General features: G+C 39.3%; 2 protein-coding genes across 2 annotated transcripts in view; one reads left to right on the top strand and one right to left on the bottom strand.

Annotated features, from left to right (window-relative positions):
• Window positions 1-1,687: 1,687 nt before the first annotated feature.
• Window positions 1,688-14,340, bottom strand: LOC140935279 (pyruvate kinase PKM-like). Its single transcript, XM_073384827.1, has 9 exons — window positions 14,196-14,340; window positions 12,043-12,212; window positions 11,251-11,342; window positions 10,199-10,315; window positions 7,707-8,036; window positions 5,848-6,126; window positions 5,401-5,500; window positions 3,603-3,822; window positions 1,688-2,288 (listed from the first exon to the last, which is right to left on the bottom strand). Exons 2-9 carry the CDS (start codon window positions 12,203-12,205, stop codon window positions 1,922-1,924), a joined length of 1,668 nt encoding a protein of 555 aa, XP_073240928.1. The 5' UTR covers window positions 12,206-12,212; window positions 14,196-14,340; the 3' UTR covers window positions 1,688-1,921.
• Window positions 14,341-14,406: 66 nt separating this feature from the next.
• LOC140933218 (uncharacterized) overlaps window positions 14,407-21,320 on the top strand; it is a 31,278-nt gene continuing 24,364 nt past the window's right edge. Inside the window, exons 1-4 of the mRNA XM_073382732.1 lie at window positions 14,407-15,795; window positions 17,302-18,619; window positions 19,653-19,819; window positions 20,143-20,277. Of these exons, the coding sequence (XP_073238833.1) occupies window positions 14,650-15,795; window positions 17,302-18,619; window positions 19,653-19,819; window positions 20,143-20,277 (2,766 nt within the window). The 5' untranslated portion in view covers window positions 14,407-14,649. The remainder of the gene's footprint in view (window positions 15,796-17,301; window positions 18,620-19,652; window positions 19,820-20,142; window positions 20,278-21,320) is intronic.

Genomic DNA, 21,320 nt, shown 5'->3' with positions numbered 1-21,320 from the left:
GATGAATGGGAATTGGATAAAATTAAATTCGTTTCAACAAATAATACCATCTTTAGAAATTGTTTTCCTACAGTTTTTGTCTTTATTCCATTCAACTTAGTGGTGCACAAAAAATTATGCTATTAATATTCTTATAGCTCACGCTTTCCTTGGGGCGTTTTTATTGGAAGCTTAATTTGTTTGAAATTGAATATTTTTTTGTTCAAGTTTGCATGTTTTCTTATTTTTTCATGAAATGCAGTTAGCGTTGATGGGGTATGAACTAAGTAAACCAAGTGCATGTACACCTGAAAAATAAATCTCGCACGCTACGGACACTCGGTTAGAGTTTAGTGGCATATGCATGTTGCAGTGATTTTACTTTAATTAATTTTTACACGTATTAAACAGTATAGTACCTGCGTTACGTTCAATAAACAACTCTGCAATAAACTAATTTTAGAAGCCTTGTTTTTATGCAGGGAAGATTTATAGCTACAATATGTCAAGTGAATGAATTTTTTCCCCGGCATTGCCCTATATCTTATTTACAAAACACTGAAAATTGCCTGATTACACATTCAAGTTGTTATAGTAGTAACCGTGCCCCACGTATAGAGAGACTCTACTTTTCCTCAACCAACAAAGATTGCTTGAGTACTGTGTTTGGACGTGGCTGCCCCATTCGAGGTGCGGGGTATAGTTACACGAGACTGTGAAAAGCAAATCAAAGTATAACAGGCGGCCAGTGACCATGAAAATTCACCTGAAGGTCGTCATCTCCTCTGTTGTTTTGACAGTGTTTTTTGCTGTGCTTCTACATGTATATTCATATTCATATATGGATGCAAGTCAACGCATCCGTGGCAGACGCTCCCGAGTTCTAAAAGCGTGTTCGTAAGAGTATTTTATGGAGAAAAGGTTGAGAAAGAAGGGCGAAGAGAACTATCGATAAGAGACGAGACTTCAGGAGACAAACGTTTTAAGACACTTAACAAGAAAAAGGTTGTCCAGATGGGTATAAGAATGAAGGACTCCTCCGCTTTGAGGGCAAACAGCTGCAATGAATCTTACAACGAAACACATGTGAGCGAGAAAAGGGGAAAGCTTATTCCGCTTATTCCGTGTTATGAAACGCGGCTATTCACAAAATAATGACGTGTGAGATGCACGACAGTGCTTGGTGCGCGTTTGTGCGATGGCTTACACCGAAGGACTGGTCAGCTATTTTGGGTGCGCCTTCGTGCGAAGAAACATTTCTTTATGTTTCTCCCTGACAGAGCTGTTAAAAAACACCCAACAGACTGTCGTTGGATCACTAATAAAATCAAATGTGGATCCGTAAGCGCCAAGCTGCATTTATTCAGCAGGTGAAGAACTCAATAGCTTACCGACTCTGGAGAAATAAGGTGCAATGCGCTGTAAGAACAGTAAAGTACCACGCGGGATTTGACTAAAATAAAGAGCGAGATTCGGGAAAAAGCAAAAAGTCTTGACAGGACACGGGATTTGAATGCTAGTGGGAATGCGAGATTCGCCAAAATCATGCACTAAAAAGGGTTGAAAGAAAAACGGTACTCGAGGCGCAGATGACAGACGTTTGGGATGCGGAATAGTCGCGAAAAAAGAGCGGGAAACCTCGATCAGGACCAACCCTTCCCCCCTTCAGACTCTGAACCACATGGAAAATATAAAATGCAACTATAAATCAATAATAACAACTGAGGATGAGTTTATTCAGTTTGCCTTTTTCACACCAGCCGCCTTAGCCGGTAGTTTTGCAACTGACACGAAAGCTCATTGTGATCAAAAAATCCAAATACACGATAAATAATCTATTTCCTAGCAATATTGAATTCAGCATCGTCTACATGTTTCACACTGTCAAAAACCACTCCAAGTTAAAAACTTCTGAGAGTTCTCATGCTGGCAAATTTAACGCCTAAGGCACGGTCAAGTTTTGCATCCTCCCTTTTATATCTGCGGACTCTGACAGACTCTTGGCGATATGAATCTTCTCTTCCATGACAGTAAGGATGCGGATTGTGTTGGTATGAGCTGCGCCAGCCTTCCAACCCGACACAAACACAAACGCGTTTCCTACTTTCATGAATCCCATCCTTTTGCCCATGTCCAGCGCAAATTCAAGCCGCTCATCGTGTTCTTCAAGCACGTTCTCTTTTGGCGGTCTATCGTAAATGAGCGGGAAGCAGCCCCTGTATAAGTGCATCTGGCGTGCCACGCGCGCGTCACGTGTTACCACGATGATAGGACAGCGGGGACGAAAGCGCGCCACTACTTCAGCAGTCCTAAAGGAAAAAGTAGACAAAAATAAGTATAACGCCTTCCTACAACAGCAACGAACACCACCTTGCGTCCCAGCAGATAAAATAGGGACCTTAAGATCCGAGGAAGGCGACTGCAGAGAAAACGTCGCTGGAAAAGTGAATTCGTGTAATTTCAATCTTCATCGCGATTACTCCAAGTCACTAAAACTTTTTCAATTCCTAAGAACCATATCCAAGTTCAGAAAGAGAGAGGAAATTTCGTAGTCGCTTGTGTACTTCCTCTGTACAACTTGAAATTAGGCATTTTCCCGTCGTAGTCGTGCAGTGACGGCAAAGAAATGTACAAAAAAAGTGATGCAAAATTGTTGTTTTGGTTATTAAACCTATTGATTTTGTGGCGTTCCCGTTGCCGTCGCCGTCGTCGGATCTTAAGCTCCCTAATAAACCTTTGCGCATTAACATTGGGAAACTGATCAGTTTATTTCGGTTTACGGTTTGGACAAATGGTGCACGCGCTTCTACGCGCCAAAGGAAAATTCCACTCGGAACTTCCGTTTCATAATTGCACAAAACACTTTCATTTACTGAGATATGGCCGCGTAAAATAGGATTTGTTATCAGTTACGTAGCAGGAACACAATTGGGACTCAAATTTCTGTTTGAAACACCCCGAACGAGAAAACAGGACTGCCTCTTCAAACGTTTTGTTTCTCCCGGAATGACCAAGAATGTCGTTTGCCGATTAACTTTCTGACCAGGAAACATTTTATGTGTAACAGGTAAATAATCTTGGTTTTCACTTGACTAGCCTGCGTAATCGGCGGGATCGTTATAGCACAAGAAAAAGTTTTAGCATAGGAGCTGCGAATTCGTGCGGAGAATTGGGAGGAGACACGGGAAAAACAAAAACTCTCACACGAGCAAAAACAATTCCGCCAGTTACGCAGATGCCCCCCGGGGCATGGTGGTGGGGGTACTCCCTATAATGGCCTATACGGGGAGATTCCGCCCAAAAGGGGTACCTTGTTCAGGCCTCAGGTAGGTGAAAGGGTACAGATTTCACTAGTTGAAGTATAAGAAAGGGTGGGGAAATCTGTCATTGCGTGTCTAAATCCATTTTATGGCTGTGCAGTCGAAAAACCGTTCTGCTTGTTGAATTATTCATTCTTGAAAGAAAGTGCATTTACAGCAGTTAAAAGGGGTGCAGTATTCTAAACAAGGCATGTGAAAGGGGTACATTTTCTGACAATAATGGTATATAAAAGGGGCAGGGAAAGGGTTGGACCTCGCCCCCCCCCCCCCCCCCCCCAACCCGCCCCTGGGCACTCGACTTACTTTCCCGTGTGCGTGAGACAGACTATGCACGCAGCATTAGCTGTGAATGACGCAGCCACCGCAGCTATGGCAGTTGTTTCGTGAGTATCTGCGACTCTGTTCATAGAGTGCCTCAAGTCATCAAACAGCTGCCTGTGAAAAATGGCGGCCTCTGCTTCACGGCAAATCTTGTGCATCATGGCTATGGCTTTTACTGGATAACGACCTTTTGCGGTCTCACCTGAAATTATCAACAACAACAACACCCTTCAAACTGTTGATTGAAGATAAGAGGCAACGGTACCGTACGCTCTCGTAACTTTTCCCTTCCTGTAACGCTGATGATTTACTTTTTACGCTCGTCGGTTAATTCTTTTAATCCCCTCTACTATGTTTCAATTTCATGACTGTCGCCGGAGTACAGTCAACCCCGCTTTACTGACACCCGCTTCATACGGACAGTTTCCCTTGTCCCTAGCCCTTACAGTTTCTCTTAATTCATCCCGATTAGTACGGACACCCCGTTAAGGGGGGAGTCTGGTTAACAGCGTTATTTTTCGTTGATTTCCACCCTTTTTCTTAAATATCTTGCCAAGATTTCATTCAATCCAAAAATGACTCAATTAAGTTGCAGTCCTTAATTCAATAATTGTTTGAGAGTTTTTGGATGATTTTTCGAATGTTGTTAATGCATAAAAATTAGAGGGGGGGAGATGTTTAAAATTTTGAAAAATGGGAAAATATTGGATTTGGGGGTTGTTAAAAAATTAAAATATGAAGTGAATAATTGGTAGACGATTACCAGATAGTCCACCACTTAACAAGGTGCCTCTGATCCCATTAGTGGACTAACTGGTTCAGTTATGTGTATAACTATTCAACCCTCATATATTTCCTTCCCAAATCAACATCATTTCCTCCAAATTTTAACCAGTCTCCCCCCTTAACATGGCAATTTCTATGGCCCCTTCAGTGTCCGTATTAACGGGTTACACTGTGCTAAAAGTAAGAGCGATTGTCTCTCACTTAGACCACGGTTTTCACCATTCAGGGACCCCTAGCTTTTTCGTTAGTATTTGTTGAAACGACTCGTTGGGAACCGTCTAGACTAAACTGACTCTTAAAGTATCGTCTGTCGCTAACTGAGAACTCATAAAGTAAAGTATGGGTATAGTGTAGCACGCGCGAGAACGCACTGAAATAGTGGTAGGTAGTAAAGTCGTTTCCTTTTCTTATATGAACAGGAGTTCCCCTACAGTCTTGCCTAATTTACAGTAATCAAAGTAGAATGGCAGGCGATCCTCTTCAATCGAAGCGAGCAAAAGATGGCTACTCCACAGTTGTTTTTACTTTCGCAACAACTTCAGCGTCCTACTTGAATTGCAAGGGAAGCTGCAACAGAATTATGGCGGTTCAGGGAGTTTTCGCAAGGACGATGGCGACGGCAGCGGGAAAGTGAGTAGCACACTTTTTTATACATTTCTTTGCCGTCACTACACGACTACAAGGTAAAAATGTTTAATTTCATGTTTTTTGGAGGACACAAACGAGCGACGACGCATTTTCTTTCTCTTTCTAAACTTGAATGCGGTCCCCAAGAAATCAACTCCACGGATATTCGCCTACGTTTAATTTTTTCAGCGAAATGGAAAAAAAAGACACCAAAAAGTAGGAAAAAAGCAAAAGCATTTCAAAAATGACGTTTTCGCTGCCGTCGCCGTCAGAGTCGTCGACGCTAAAGCTCCACCCTATTAGCTAACACACCGTGAATGGGGCGTTTAGTTCAAGGTGTTTTTTACGAGCTACCATGAAAGCATACCAGAAAGCATTACACAGTCAGCTCCATCCAGAATAGCATTGGCAACATCTGAACCCTCAGCACGAGTAGGACGAGGATTGTGAATCATGCTTTCCAACATCTGTTGGTACAATAAAATATGTTGGTTACCAATTCAACAACTTGTCACATAATCAAAGGTAGAGCAGTGCAAATTGAGCAGTGCACGGATATTTTTCGCGTTAGCCTGCCTGATAGGCGCAAAAAATACGCGGGGATAGGTAATGCTCGCGAGGAAGGTGGACAAGCGCGCGTGATATGACAGAGTTCCCTAGCTCTTCGCGCCTTTCTCTTGGGCTTGACGCTCCTGCTTTTTCACAGGATTGAAATTCAAAAGTTTTATAGGTGCTAACGAAGCAAAATTAATTCTATTATTGTTAATTAGACGATATTATTTATTCATTGCTTACATGTTATGTATTTACTGACCTGAGTAGCGCATATAACTGGCTTTCCATTCTTGTTGCACCGACCAATCATCATCTTCTGGGCTAAAAACACTTTCTCCGGTGGGATTTCAATGCCCAGATCTCCTCGAGCCACCATGATACCATCTGCTTCGTGCATGATCTCATCAAACTTTCTTACTCCTTCATGATTCTCAATCTTGGCGATAACCTTGATTCCTTTTCCTTTCTCACCCAATACACTGCGTATGTCTTTTATGTCTTGTGCTTTGCGAATAAATGAAGCAAATATCATGTCCACCTAGAAACAACAACAATGCAACAAATAATGATGTTTGATATACAGTCACGGGCACCCAACGTCAATTTTCGGAAAATATTTCTTGCTTGCCTGCCTCTCCTAGGATTTTCGAACATCTAAAAAATGGCTATAATTGCCCATTTTTAACGGATTTTTACCCTAAAAAGGTCACCTAGAAGTTTCGGGAGCCTTTTTTCTGGCTGAAATTTTCGCAAAGGTAAAGTGTTGATCCCTATAATTTTCGGATCACTAGACTTTCAGCTAGTAAATCCGAACAGATGAAAACTTTTTAGAGGATAAAAATATGCCTATATCTACTGTTTAAATACTAAAATACGTTTAACAATGCCACATTTAAGTGGTTTTGAACTATATTCTCGTTGGGTGCCCCTGATACAGTGGAACCCTGTTAACAGAGATAAATAGGGGACATGCCATAGTGTCCGTATTATCCGGGTGTCTGCATAAAGCGGGCAGACGGATAAAAGTCACGGACGTTTGATTTATTGATATTGAGACTAAAAAAGACATAGAAGAAGAAGGAAGGAGCCAATGAATGCCAGCACAAAGCCAAGGAAGTTAAACTTGTGTAGAAGGAGGCAGAAAACTTTGTTAGAGGGCTTCAGTACAAGGGTCAAACACGAAGATGGAAAATGGAAGATGGGCTTCAAACATGTCAGGCTTTTTTACTACTGTTTTCAGTGGTAAAATCGTATTAACTTGTTGAATTTTGTGACTACAATGTCTACAATACGCACATGATTGTGACAAGGAAAATAGACAGTCCACAGGTAACCAGTCATCCTCAGAGACCCAGGGGCATTCAGTTGGGTCAGGAAGCGTTGAAGTTTGAATAAATTAGATTGTATTCGTGCATGCTTCATTGCTATGTAGAGTTCTTAATAGAAAAGCTTGGAGCTTAGAGAGAATCCGACTGCACGTTCAGAGACGCCTTGTCTACGAGATACTATTTATACAAGAACGCAAACCATCACTGAACGTGTAGCCTTTGTACACACCTCCCCTTCCCTCAGGAAAAATCGGAGAGGGAGAGGGGGGGGGGGGGAGGGGGGTCCGACAAAGGCTATGAACGTGCAGTAGCATTCGAATGCCGCTAAGCTTTTCTATTTATAAATCTACCTAAAAATGAAGCATGCACTAATACAATCTAGTTTATTCAAACCTTTCGATCTTTAAACAGCTTTGAAATTTAACATTTCTCACTCTTGTTAATGATGTTCGTCAAACATCGGAACGTCGAGTAACGTTTTTAAGATTAATTTTTCCTATCTCTTAGTAGTTTGTCTTAGAGACGAAAATTGTAACCACCTTGGCTGTGGACCTGGTCTCTCTTGTTTGTCAGGAAATTGTTAAAGAGACTATCTCTATCTTTTAGAATTTTTCCAAGACTGGAAGACTAGTTTTGCAAATTTCAAACTTCTTATCAAAATGTTGCACATTTTATTATCCTTGGAAACATCCGGAGAAGAGGATGATTTCTTCACTTTATAAATAATTAGACTGGAGATAACAATGATATTATATTGTATGTTTTCATAAGTGATCAAAGAAACGCTTACCCCCTGTTCAACACCAAAATGAATATCCTTAATGTCCTGTTCTGACAATGCTGGCAAGTCTACTTCAACGTCAGGCAGGTTGACACCTTTTTTACTGCCAAGTTTAGCATTATTTAGCACCCTGGTCAGTAAATAGCTTTTCCCAATCTCCACAACTTTCAGAGAGATCAATCCATCATCCACAAAAATAATCTGCCCCTCTTTTACGACATTTGTGATATTCTGGTAGTCAACAAAGATGGTGTTTTCATCTCCTTGGTCATAATGTGCTTTGTCTGTGGAAAGTTTCAGTAATTCATCCTTTTCAAGGGAGATCTCTCCACTACCCCCCTGTAATAAATAACAACATGCTTTTAGGTCAAATCATTTGTTGATACATTTTACACTCTCTCCTTTAATCCCTTCGTTTCTTAAGGGATGGTAATACTGGCAACACATTTGAGCAATTCTTCAAGCAACAATTTCGCTTAATCAGTTTGAGAGGAATTTTTCTTGCTATACTAGTTGATTTTGTTGCTTAAAGCGGCATGTTGCAGAAAAAACAATGCTGCATGAAGCAATGACAAAATGTTGCTATGAGCAACAACAATCTGGAACAATGTACATGTAGCATGAAAAAAGGCTAGAATTTGTTGCCCGTATTTCCACGCTTCAATATCAAACTTTAAAGTAGCCTGCATAGCTGGCAGTATTGTGAAGCAGTCGAGTGAGATTTGGCGGTGAAGCCTTGTCCCCACTTTCTGTTTTGGATCATGCCTCTGCCGCCAAAACGTTAATCGCCCACCGAGACAATACCGCCAGCTACGCAGGTTAACTTTAAAGTTAATTCTGTTTCCTAATCCATCACTAGCCTGTGAGTAAGCTCTCCATTTGGGGGAGTAATGAGAAGTCACGCAAGAGCAGCATGGCCCTCCCAAATCTCTTGTGACTTCCTTTGCTTGCCATAAATGGAGAGCTTTCTCACAGGATAATCCACCAGGTAAATCCTTAGTTTATTTTCTGCCTGATAAGTACAAGTTTGTACATCATTCTTTGATCAAGCTTTAAAAGTAACCTCTCTACAGATTTAAAGATCATAGCCGTCATGCAACGCTCCTCTCCAGGAGCACTGGAGAGCTGTGTAGCAGACTTATAATAGCAGGACTACATATTCTCTGTTTTCAGTTTCATGCCAATGAGAATAAAAATGCAAACCATTCAATACAGAGAGTTCAGAATCTGGGAAATATAAGATGAATATACAAAAAACCTCACCAAGAATCAGGTCTGTGCAATATTCTGTATTTCCATATATTTTCGGTTTTTTGGTTAAAATAAATTGGTCATTTTTTAAGTCAGTTTTATCAGTTTTGCACTGAAAAATTGCGGTTTTCGGTTGTCTGTCGCGGTTTGTGTTTTTTTTGTTTTTTAGCATCTGGTTTTCAGTTTTTGGCAAAAAAACAAGCATTTTTTTTAATGGCCGTCCGATGTGGTTTTCCATTTTTCCAATCTGGTTTCCTGGTTCTTTGTCTGTGTGACAAGGTTGAGAGGAAACGGTACGTTAATTACTTTTATCTTTCATAGTAAAAGTCACATTAAGTTCCCCTTTAATGACAAAAAAAGTGACAAACTGTGTCAGTTAGATTCCTCTGCGCAGTAACTTCTAGACTAATTTAGATGTGTCTATTTTAAAGTCAATCCAGGTCTTAGGTGACTGATTGCTGCAACATTCAAATCAAATCAAATTCACCTCTAAGTTCTCAAAACTGCAATGTGGGATTCTGGATTTTTGATGGAGGTGTATACGATAGCTTTTTGTGATCACAGATATTCTGCCACAGTCCTCTAGTGCTATTCAATTGAGGATCTTTGTGAATTGTCCTAAAAATTAATATGAAATGAAGCCAGATATACTGCTTTTATGACCAAATCACCTATAGATAGGGCTGATACTGTGAGGAGATTAATATTTAGAATGAAGATGACGTGATATTGTTTAATCCGCATGTTCCGTGCTACCAACTTACTATTCATAGCCATTAGAGTTTTGGACATTGAGGTGTGTACATTTATCTTCGGTTGTGATGGTTTTGAAATTGGTTTTTGGGTTTTGATCGAAATCTATTGTGGTTTTTGGGTTTTGGGTGATTTTTTGCGTGGTTTTTCAGTTTTTTTTTATTGACCTCAACGCCCCCACCTTATACGCAATGATGGAGATGTGATGATAAATTTTGAATCTGGTGAATACATGAGAACGACCATTTTTCAATCAGTGACACAGGTGGCTTGGAAGGAAAAATCTGAGTACTCCAAATAGGAATTGAACCTATGACCTTATCACTAGTCCAGATGCTCTACCGCTAAGCTACAGGAGACTGGCGGGAGCTAAGGCCACAGGGCAACCAGGTTCACTTCCCTTTTCTCCTCCACCTAGTTGCTTCTCTTTCCTTCAGAATTTTTTTTAGACTTATCCCTTGTGGGAATTACAATCTGCTTTCCGTCAATACACTCACCGACTTTAGCAGCCCAGTCCGGATCTCTGGCCCTTTCGTATCAAGTGCAATGGCGACAGCATGGGGCCATTCTTCAATTCTTGCTTGCTTCACCAAGGCAATGGTCTCTGCATGATACTTCAAACAAACATTTAAAGAAACAGGAGACTTAAATGAGCAAAACGGGCTTTGTTAAGTTTACCTCATTTTGATGTTTTAAAAGGCATCTCGCCTTATGAAGACCTGCAGTATGCTGTCGAAACGTTATTATCAACATCCAAGTGACTTTAATGAGACAAACAATAAAACAAAATTCTTTATAAACATTAACCACAATGAAAAATATCTTTCATGACAGGTATCTTAAAGATGCATGGTACATGTAACTATTTCCCTCAAACCCTTCAAGCTAGAATGCAGTTAAATATGTTAAGTAAAATGCAAACCACATCTCACAACTGTTAGACTTCTTCAGGAAGCTGTGTACTATGCTATTTAACAACAACTTCACTGATAGCTTGTCTTTTTTTATACTTAAGTCAAAACTTTGAAGAAGAAAAAAAGGGGGAGGGGGCGGACAATGATTGCTTTCCTTTTCTTCTTCTCCTTCTGCAAAATTTTTTAGCAGAGGGGAGGCAGACGTGTGCTTTGATCAGCTTTCACCAGACTTTACCCTTGTGAGACTCATTGTATGAAAATGTAGAGGAGGCAGTGGGTAAGAAGACAAGATTTTCAATTTACATGTGTTTCTCGTTCGTGAGTGTAACATTAGAGCACTTATTGGATATTCTTTTACAAGCAAACAAAACAAAAAGGTTAGTCCAGTGTACATAATTTTGTTATGTATGTTGTAGTTAATTTTTTATCTCAGGTAATTTTTCTTTTTCTTTTGTTTTATGTTCATGAAGTTGAACCAAAAAAGAATTTATAATTACCTGAGATAAAAAGTTAACTATTGTACCATATATATGGGACTATTGGTAACACAAAAATTCCACCTTGTTTAATTAAGTTTTATCCAAAATTAATGTTAATATAATAATAAATGACAAAATATTTGTCAATACATGTACCTCATGAGTCCCATGTGAGAAATTCAACCTTGCGATGTTCATTCCATTTTCAATCAGCTCAGAAATGATCTTTGGATCTCTTGAGGCAGGGCCTAAATATAAAAACAGCAAAAGATCGGAGGTTCATGATGCCCATAATTGACCCATGCTCAAGGGCGGCACCCCCACCAACTTCCAACTTTGGGACAACTCAAAATTGTGCAGGCTGAGATATACTTTTATAGTGTGGCAAAATAAGATCTTGGATCAGATGAGCATACACTCGAGGTGAGTATGTAGGTATGTAGGTATAAGGTGATTTAATGTATTAGAATTCGTAAAAGAAATATTTTTTCCCCTTTTTTTTTCTAACTGATGATTTTAAATCCCCTGATTATTTGTTAGCTTAAGGGGGCTTCCACTGATCTTCAAATCAATCAAGGACTCAAACATGTATTCATTAAATAACATTTCAGACATTGGTAATTATTAAAAACTGAATCTTTAGATAATGCAATTCTAGAATTCTGATTGGCTTAGCCATACATGTATGGTATATGAGCCATTATACCATGCTCTCCAAATAGGGTAACTGTATGCATCCGCTCAAAATTATAAACAAGCTGAAAATCTGTTGTTTTTTCAAATAAAGTAGGGAAGAATTCTCGATATTTCGTGGGTGTTTTTAATAAAACAAAATATATTCTACTTGCACTTGTTGGATATAAGATGATCATAGCCATTTCATATCCAACGCGCACTCTGGGAAGAATTGTTAATTATAATAGAAAATAAGTATTCTGAATTCTTTACCAAGGGTGCAAATGAGGCCTGAGTTGCGAATGGTGCGGGGATGACGATAGATATCCATGTCTGCCATGAAGTCCAAATAATTTGTGGCCTGTGTGGCTGCCCATTGTTCTTGACGCAGATGCAACTCTTCCACATACTCTGATCGTGCACCTCTTGCAGACATCCTTTAACTGTTTAAAAAATGAGAACTAGAGAATTTGAAATAGGTAGTATTTTTTCAAACAGTAAAACAGTATTACAATATTAAAGTTAGTGTTGTCTTTTAAACTCTTTTCTCCAAGTGCATAAGCCATTCCTATGGTGTTATTCATATTTATTCAGTATTGTTCTTTCATTATTAGTGATCTTTCCTAACCTGTTTTCAGTATGTCAGCAATAATTATGCGGGACATGACGTCAATAGTACAACATAATTGCCAGAGAAATGGACTGGCAACCGAACTGGTAACCAAGAAACCCTGGGGATGAAGCTGCACTGTTTTGGCTGAGCAATACAAAATGGTGGACCATTTCATATGTCCCCCCCCCACCCCCCGCCGCCAAAGAAAGGCTGAACTACTATCTAAAAACATAGCAAGAACAGTGCAAGAATACAAATCAATGAATGACACCTGATATTTGAAGAAAATCTGCATAACTGAAGTTCCTTTTATCTCCTGAACATGTCGAGAGACAGGCAGTTGGAGACAGGAACTTAACATCCCTTGTTTTTAAACTAGGAGTTATTTTGAATGAATAATATATAAAATAATTATTGGATTCAACTTTAGGGGGGTGTTATCCACCTCCCCTCTCCATAATTCTTCCAATCGATCACACTCTACCTAATCAAACCACGTTATCGAAACGACACAAGAGTTTGGTCAGAATGAGTTTATTGAACAGTGCGAAAGGAATGCAGGACCGATAATTGGACAATAAACAGGAACAAAACTAGAACTATTAAAACTAAGAAATGTGGAAATTGAAAATACAAAATCGTAAAAAAAATATGGCGGGAGAGGTGGATAAGAGCTTACGCCTCGTCTCTCCGCATCTTACAAAAGATGAGACTCCAGACCACGTGGTCAATATCTCTTTTACTGGTTAATTAACCATCATTAATAAATTAATGATTTCTCCATTCAATTCAATAATTGTTAATTATTTTCTTGAACATATTTCTGAAGAATTTATGTCCATAAAGGACTTATATTAAAAAGTGGTAAACAATTTACTCACACTCAAGGTTGTTGTTGTTCTCAAACCTGATGGTATTTTTTGGAAGAAGGAATGAAAATGTCTACATTTTATATTAATTTTGGTGATGCAAGAGCATATAAAGGTTGTGGTCAGGATGATGTAAACATGTGGGTACACAATGTGGCTTTGACAAATACTATTTATATTTAGACACACTGGACCGCCCGAAGTCCATAAGGAATATATTAATCCCTCTTTAGTTTGACAATATTACTAATTCCTCTAAAAAAAACCAAAATTACCAACTTCATGTAAAAGCCTATATAATATTTATTTTTCTTTGTCACAAGAAAAAGACTTTCTTGAACACAAGCCTAACAAACGAAGATGGCTAAGGCCCAGAAGGTGTGTGGAGCAACTTTCACTCTCCCGGGACACATAAAACCTAAACACCCCCATTTATTTGCATCTCGTTGAATAAATAAAAGTGCCTGTTGTGTTATGCCTGCAGCCTCGTTCTTTACAGCGTTCCGACAAGTGGCTGAAGTTGTTCCCCTAAGCTAAATTAACCCGCAAGAAGGAAAAACAAATCAACAAGGAGACATCAACGTTGTACATGGGTTTGGTAAGGCACAAATTGATTAGTGGGTGCGCGCTAAATCGGGTTTACCCTGCCCTGTCTCTTGTATCCGAATCCCATGCTCTCTTTAGTCAAATGTACGTTGTATTCCACTCCATAAAGGCTGAAAGATACGTTTTACGACTGCCTAAAAAACCTGTACAATGAACATCAAATAACTGAGTAATATAGCAACAACCTCGCCCGTCTCATCATGCACTTACATCGGCCAAGTTGAAAGTGAAGGCCTTGAAATAAAAGGCTATTTTTATAGTTTCGAAGTTGTTTTCGAGCCAAGAGGTAGAAAAGCAATGCCAGGCTACCTCGTAGGTGAATTTAAAAACAAGCTTACCTTGTTAACTGGCGATCGCAATGGACGGCTTTGAAAACCAAACAACAAGATCTACTGGACCCTCTGCACCGCGACCTCTCTACCCTACCCGGGCAAGAATTGTGTGCAACCTGCGCTGTTCATTTCACCAATCACATCATGACATTCTCACTTCCGTTTGACCAACTTCTGCAACTTCCGTTCCTTGATGGTCCACGTGACTACTGGTGAGGATCCTATGATATCAAACACGGCGCACAAAAATTTATCCAGTATCGCTTGGACATGTATAAATTTGGTTTAATTTTGTTGACAATGTATGAACTAACGATTTCTTATGTAGTCACTTCTAATCTAGATATTTTCAAAGGTTGATCATTTCATGGCAAGCGAACCGTGGAAAGAACTGATTTAAAACATGATAATATTGACGCAATAATTATTGGTTCATTATAACACCATTTTCCTACAGGAAATGGCTTTGGAAGAGAACGAGAAAATTACGCGTATAGAAACTATTCTGGAAGTAGAAGAAGAGGTGAAGATCACTCCTCCTGCACGACGCAAGAAAGCTGAACGTATGAAGAATAAATCAGCTGGAAAATTGTCTTCCCAAGCCTGCTCTGACGCAACGAAAAGAACAAGTCTGGGAGAGGAAACTGAATCATTAGTTGTGGCGACACGGAATGTCGATGAACACAATTTAAAAACATCTACACCTGAATTATCCCCGCAAGTTAACACCATGAATAATGCTGAATCTCATGAGGGAAAGAATGGAGTGCTTGAAAACTGCTGGAAGGAGGAAAGCTGTGGCGATAATGAGGCTCCCTTCGGGAATAGTCATGAAAATTCCTTCATGAATACGAACACGACAGTTGATTTCGAGAGTCAATTGAACTCAGCTGCGACCTCTAAGGAAAGCGAAGAAGTAGCAGAAGCTTTAAGCGTTCTTAGCGATAGAAAAGAAGACTTAAAAGCGAATCGTTTAGAAAACTGTATCAGTCCCGACATTACAAGTGGCTGTACTAGTCAAGATGAAGACTCCTTCTACTCGGCCGAAGAGGCGGAAACTACTGCTTCAGAATTAATTTCGGCGCCAGCTCTGCCAAAGCTATCCGAAGAATTGAATGAACAGTCAGTGGAAATACAAAATCACGAACTCGTTTCCTCTTCAAATGGTGAAAAAGGGAACCTAAACGAGAAAACCGGCGTTGAAACTTTGCAGCAAGACACTGCAGACCTTGCCAAAAAACAAACGTTTAATACAAGTGAATGTGCAGACAAGCCGTTGGAGATATTGGCATCTACAAACAAAGAGAAATCTTGTGAAAATCGTCAAACATTATCTCAAATTAATGATAAAGATTCCTTGAGTACTGAAACATCTTTAATTGACAGCAATAATATCGCTAATAGAGACGTTTCAGCGACTGCTGTTAACATTGACTCAGCTAACAGTGATTTGTTGTCAGAAAAGGGCACTGCGGCTGCTGCTGCTACAGGCGGTGACCTTGAGGCAGATACTGAAAGCGAAGAAGAATGGTCATCCAGTTCTGATACAAGCTCAACAGAGGGCGAATATGATGTAGATTATTTTGAAATACACCATGGGATTCAGGTTTGTATTATTATTATTATTATTATTATGTAATATTTTTAGTTTTCTACATCTACATTTGGCGGGGGGGAGGTCCTAAAAAGGGGATACCCATCACTGCAAGACATCAATATGAAAATAAAAGGGAGCGGAAATAAAATAATAATAATAATAATAATAATAATAATAATAATAATAATAATAATAATAAAAACAGAAGTAAATAAAATTCAGCGAAACCCCAATTTACGGACACGCGCTTAATACAGACATCTCATTATTCTTTGCCCCAGGGAATGAAAGCCCTTTCATTTTCTCTAAATTTAATCCACTTAATACAGACATCCTGTTAACAAGGACACTTTCTTTGGCCAACCAGTGTCCGTGTTAATGGTGTTTGACTGTAAAAGTAAAAAACTAATGAAAATAGAAAGGTACATGGCGAAATTAAAATAATTAACTAAGTGAATAAGATATCAGTGAATAATTGAAATAACTGATTATGATAATAATAAATTATTTTAATCTAGACTTATCTAATTTAAGTTCCTTCTTAATTTGGTAGATCACCTTTACCACATTTATTCAGGCCCTGTTTAGAGGCCAAACTTTTCATTAGCTTTTAAACTTAGTTTACTGAATTATCAAAGTAGGTAATAATTTGAAAAGTTTTGCATTTGAGTCAATAAGAATGGCTGGTAGGGAGTTGGTCAGTTGTTCTTCCTGTCTGACTCCAGCCAGGAATTTTGACTTTGGAATGACTTTGGGATGCTAAACTTTTTATGTGCCCCATCTTGTGCACAAGTTATTGGCCATTTTTATGCTAGAGAAGTTAAAGTCGTCTGAGACGTTAAAGTTGTCTTGAGACAACTTTAAGGTCTAGTATAAAAAGGTAAGTAAGACAGGTGTATTTTAAGTCTGACAAGTCTGACCCTTAGGGAGTGGCTTACTGACCACTTAATACAGTCTGACTGTTAAATACAGGTTTGATAAACCTATGAGTTGTTAAAGAAAATAGTGATGGTGAAGTGGCAAAATATCTATCCCACGACAAAATGACCTCAAAGTGTCTCTACCTCTTCTCAGACCAAAAATTGAAGTACAGTAAGAGACCAATAAATGCCATACACAATGTATCTCCTGTGCTTGTAAGGTACATTGTCAAAATGACCGTCTAATAAAAGTGAAGACAATGAAAAATACCCCATTGGGACCTCAGTAAAAGGTGACTGCAACTGCTTAATAGTTATTACAGGTCAGTTTTATCTAACTGAGGGAAATGATTTCCAGGACTTTGGTAGGTAACTGCTTAATAGAGGTTGACAGTTAATAATTAATGATCCTAGAAATCATTACCCTCAGTTATGTAAAACTGACCTGTATTAAGCAGTCACCTCCATTAAGCAGTTGCAGTCACCTTTCCCGAGATCCCAGTGAGTTAGAGGTTCACTTAATACAGATTGGACTGTATACAGATCAAATGTAGAATTGTGTTACTTAGAGCTGTATACCTTTCTTTTTGTTCAGAGGAGTGGTTCTCGTGATGTGGATTCCAAAGATGGCTTGAAGGAGATTTTGCTAGCTTTTCCAAGTGGAACAGAGCTTGTAAGTGTTACAACAGACTCTGAGGACGATAGCAACAGAGGGGATACCCCAAGAAAGAACTTCAGAAATGGAGAAGGGTCTCTCTTGGACTCATCTTTATTAGAGGGTGAAGATGACTCTGACACTGGCTTGAAAATTCTAGCTTGTTTTTCACCTGAAGGAGAATGTCCAGTTGTAGTGGATGATACTACAAGTGAACAAGAGAAAGTTGATGTAAAAATTGTGCATGAGAGTGGAAAAAACGATGATAAATTAAACAATGGTACAAATGCTCCTCTTCTGGAAAGTTCACTGGATGAGGTCTCTGCACATGACAATTCGGATCTTAGTGATAGTAATAATGCAGGCCTATTGGACTCCATTGATGGAATGCCTTTACAATCTACCAGTGGAGACAGTTCATCTTCCAATGAAGAAAAAAACAACTTAGATAAAAAGAGATCTGGATCATTTCGTTTGATTAAAAGCAATGGTTCGTTGAAAATTGTTAGTGAGACAACAGTGACAAAAGAAGATGTTAAAGAGGCAAGACTTAAAATGCAAAGTGTTAAGGGAGAAAGCAGCTGGAGTAGTAGCAGTCAGTCTGTTTCCGATAGCACTGACGCAGAAGAAGTCCTTCAGAGTGCAGTGTCTGAGGCAAAGACAATCAACGAAGAATTCAAGGCTATCTGTGATCATATTGCATCTTTAGACAAAGCAACCAGTGAAAATGCCAAAGGGGCTGATTCTGAACATGATGCAACAGTTGATGGTGGTGGTAATGACAGCGTGGATTCAGGTGCTGTTTTAATCAGCGTAGACAGTTCAGTTTCTGAAAAACAGAAAATGCCTACCTTGAATTTAGAAGGAGTGACAGTGAACGAGACAGCAACTGAAGAAACAGGGGATTGTGCTTCTGAAGGCAAAGTTAATACGAGGGATGAAGAAGACTTGATTCCCCTCAATAACAAGAAAAAGCAACGGCCCAAAGTGATGCTAGCAAAGCGATATTCGTTGGGCACAGAGACAAACTTGCTTAGCCCTGAGGATAATATGATAGAGTTAAGAGACTTTGGAAACAGTGGCTCTTTTAAAAATCGTCCTTCACCCTGTGTTTCACCTTCACCCTGTGCGTCTGAAGCTCAGACGACCAGTGCGGAAGCAACTACAGTAGATGGACTAGAGGACTCTACTGCCACACCTTTACCCCCACAACGAAAAAACTCTGGTCGTTTGATTCATTCAGAGTCTTTCTCACCAGGTATGATGAAAAGTGACATGTCATCTTAAACTCAGGCTGCAAATGTGGCCATTTCTCGTGCTTCCCATTACAGGGATGTTCGCAGGAGAGATGTCTGTGTTTTGGCTTGAAAAATGCCATAATGAGGGTATAAACTGTAAATATGTCAGAATCTGGCCAGGAGCTCCGATTGGTTGACATAGTAATAAATTATATGTGTACGATTTCAGGTATTGCTTACAAATACAGTCAACTCTTTCTAAGACGGACACCTTTGGGACCGGTACTAAGTGTCCATCTAAGAGAGGTGTCCGTCTTATAAAGAGTCAAATAAAAGGAGTAAAGAAAGGCAGGGACCAACTCTAGGTGTCCGTTTTACAGAGGTGTCTGTTAAGAGAGAGTTGACTGTAACAGTCAAAAGGCAATAGGTCTCAAAGATTAAATGTACAAGGTGCTGAATCTACCAAGGAATACTTGTTTCCTTGAAATTTATATATGGGATTTTTTTTAAACAAGAGGTATCATAGTTTTCCTGATAAAATTTACACTAAGGAGAAACACAAAATCGAGCAAATTACATCAGAACCCCATGACTACTTGGTACGGTAGATTAAGTAAGCATTAATTTACGTCATCAGTATGGAATTTTTGAGACTAAAACACAGATGTCTCCCTTGCAAAATTTCCCAAGTGACGGGGAGCTGTAAGAGGCAACTGTTTTTGCAGGTTATATTAAACTTGACTCCATGCATGTTTAAGGTAATGTTATCATTTTTAAGTCTAGATGTGATGATTGATCTGTCTAAGTAAAGGAAAGTTTTTGTCTAATAGGCTTATTCTACCACTTTAAAGGTTAGAGTCTCAGCTTATAGCCGAATAAATACGTTATGCCACCTTGTAAAAAAATTACTACGAGAAAAAGATTGCGTAGTAGACAGATGAGTGACTGGAGCTAACTTTGAAAATTTGTTTGTCTTTCTGTGTGCCACATTTCATACTAATCTGAAAACTGGAAATTCAATATAAAAGTTATTTCTGCCTTGTTTCTTTGTAGGGTTTACCAGATCAGTGAATCAACGTCAAAAAGAACCCTATGGTAAAAGTTTATCCAAACGTCCACGATCAGAAAGGAGGTCAAAAACATTACCAAACAATGTTTTTGATGTGTTTGGAGCTTTCAAAACCTCAAGTTCAACACCGAGTTCAACACCTGAAAGTGTTGTAAGTTTGAGCAGTCTTCTTGGAATAGTGGTGACCTTCACCATCAGGGCTGTCATTAAGAGGCAGGGACCAGGGATGTTCCCTGGCTACTATGAATGTGGCCTCTTGCTACTTTCAAAGGAAAAATAGAAGAAAAATCAAACCAAAAGAAACCCCTAGCTGTTTGATTCCCTGCCTATGTGTTGTACTTACCTGGCAACTTGAAATCTTAGTGACAACCCTGACCATATTCCAAAGTCATACATGCTGTGTTTGTATAGCACAGTTTTTTTAAAATTAACAGAGCTGTAAATTCACTTTGTAATTTCTTGTTTCCTTGTCAGGGCCCAATCACACTTATCACTGATAATCTGCCAGCTAACTTCCCAGGGTTCCCAATTGATCGCAGAGCGCAGGTCGCACTGGAATTGTACACCACTGAGAGGAGTTATGTCAGGTCATTGGAAACCATCCTCCAGGTATGAATAGATGAGTTAATAACAGTCAGGGTTCGCAAATACGCCAAATTTGGCGTATTTTACACCAAAATTGTTCAGGTGACTCCACTGAGGTTATGGAGGGAGTCACTTTGACTCCAGAAATTTTTGGTAACAAACACAGTTTTGTCCTTACCTTTTTCACAACAAAAACAATTTACGTTAATTGTAAACGTTGTAAACCTTAATTAAATCATCGAAATTAAAGAATTATACTGCACATCAAAACGGGAAAAGGGTAAATTACGATCAAAGTTTACTCGATGACCGCCATCATGGATTTAAGCTTTCCTGGTCAGCGGACCGCCACAGCTACTTCATTAATCATTTATCCCTCAGTGTCCCTCAGAAGTTAATATGTGAAAAAGTTCGAATGTAGATTTCATTATTTTGTTCATTGGTTGTAGGAATTGATTGTGTGGCTGATAGATTGAAAGTTGAACGAAAGCTTCATTTTCTTGAATCAAAAAAAGAACCACACTCTTTTGTCCTCAATTTATTCCCCAGAATGCTGGAAATCGCATTTAAGGGCTTTGAAATTTCAAATTTTCTGAGGGAGCGTGCCCCAGACCCCCCTAGAAATAGGGGCCTGAAACCCCTGAGAGACAGCTAGGGCTCTTGGAAAGTAAAGTGACTGGGTGGACACCATAAACAAACAAAATCTGTAATCAGGGAACACCAGTCCAGAGGCAACCATGAGATCAACTGGGAGGAGGTCAAGATCCTTGACCAGGAGATGGTGGACATAAAATAAAAAATCAAGGAGGCCATTGATATCAGATGGCAGCATCCAACCCTTGATAGAGATGGGGGTCATGAATTTCTTGCAATTTTTAGTTATTTGTTATAAAGTGACTCATTCACGTGACAATACTGAGCGCTAAAACCTGTGTTCAGTCTTGAATGGATACATGTACATGTAATAGCCAACTCACCTAGTGTGTGACTGTTAGCCGCTAGATTCTTGTCTCAAACTTAACCACGTCTAAATTGTATTTAGCCACAATAGTTGTTTGATGGTATTG

This window comes from Porites lutea, chromosome 4 (genome assembly GCF_958299795.1).
Source record: "Porites lutea chromosome 4, jaPorLute2.1, whole genome shotgun sequence".
Classification (NCBI taxonomy): domain Eukaryota; kingdom Metazoa; phylum Cnidaria; class Anthozoa; order Scleractinia; family Poritidae; genus Porites; species Porites lutea.
This window is presented reverse-complemented; position numbering and strand designations above follow the sequence as displayed.

Bases quoted from the DNA above. Each gene is read 5' to 3' on its own strand.
- LOC140935279 (XM_073384827.1), bottom strand. From the start codon at position 12,205: ATGTCTGCAAGAGGTGCACGATCAGAGTATGTGGAAGAGTTGCATCTG. The intron at 6,127-7,706 runs GTAAGCGTTTCT...TGTTGTTTCTAG, and splicing joins ATTTTGGTGTTGAACAGGGG to GTGGACATGATATTTGCTTC. The intron at 5,501-5,847 runs GTCAGTAAATAC...TTGTACCAACAG, and splicing joins CAGTTATATGCGCTACTCAG to ATGTTGGAAAGCATGATTCA.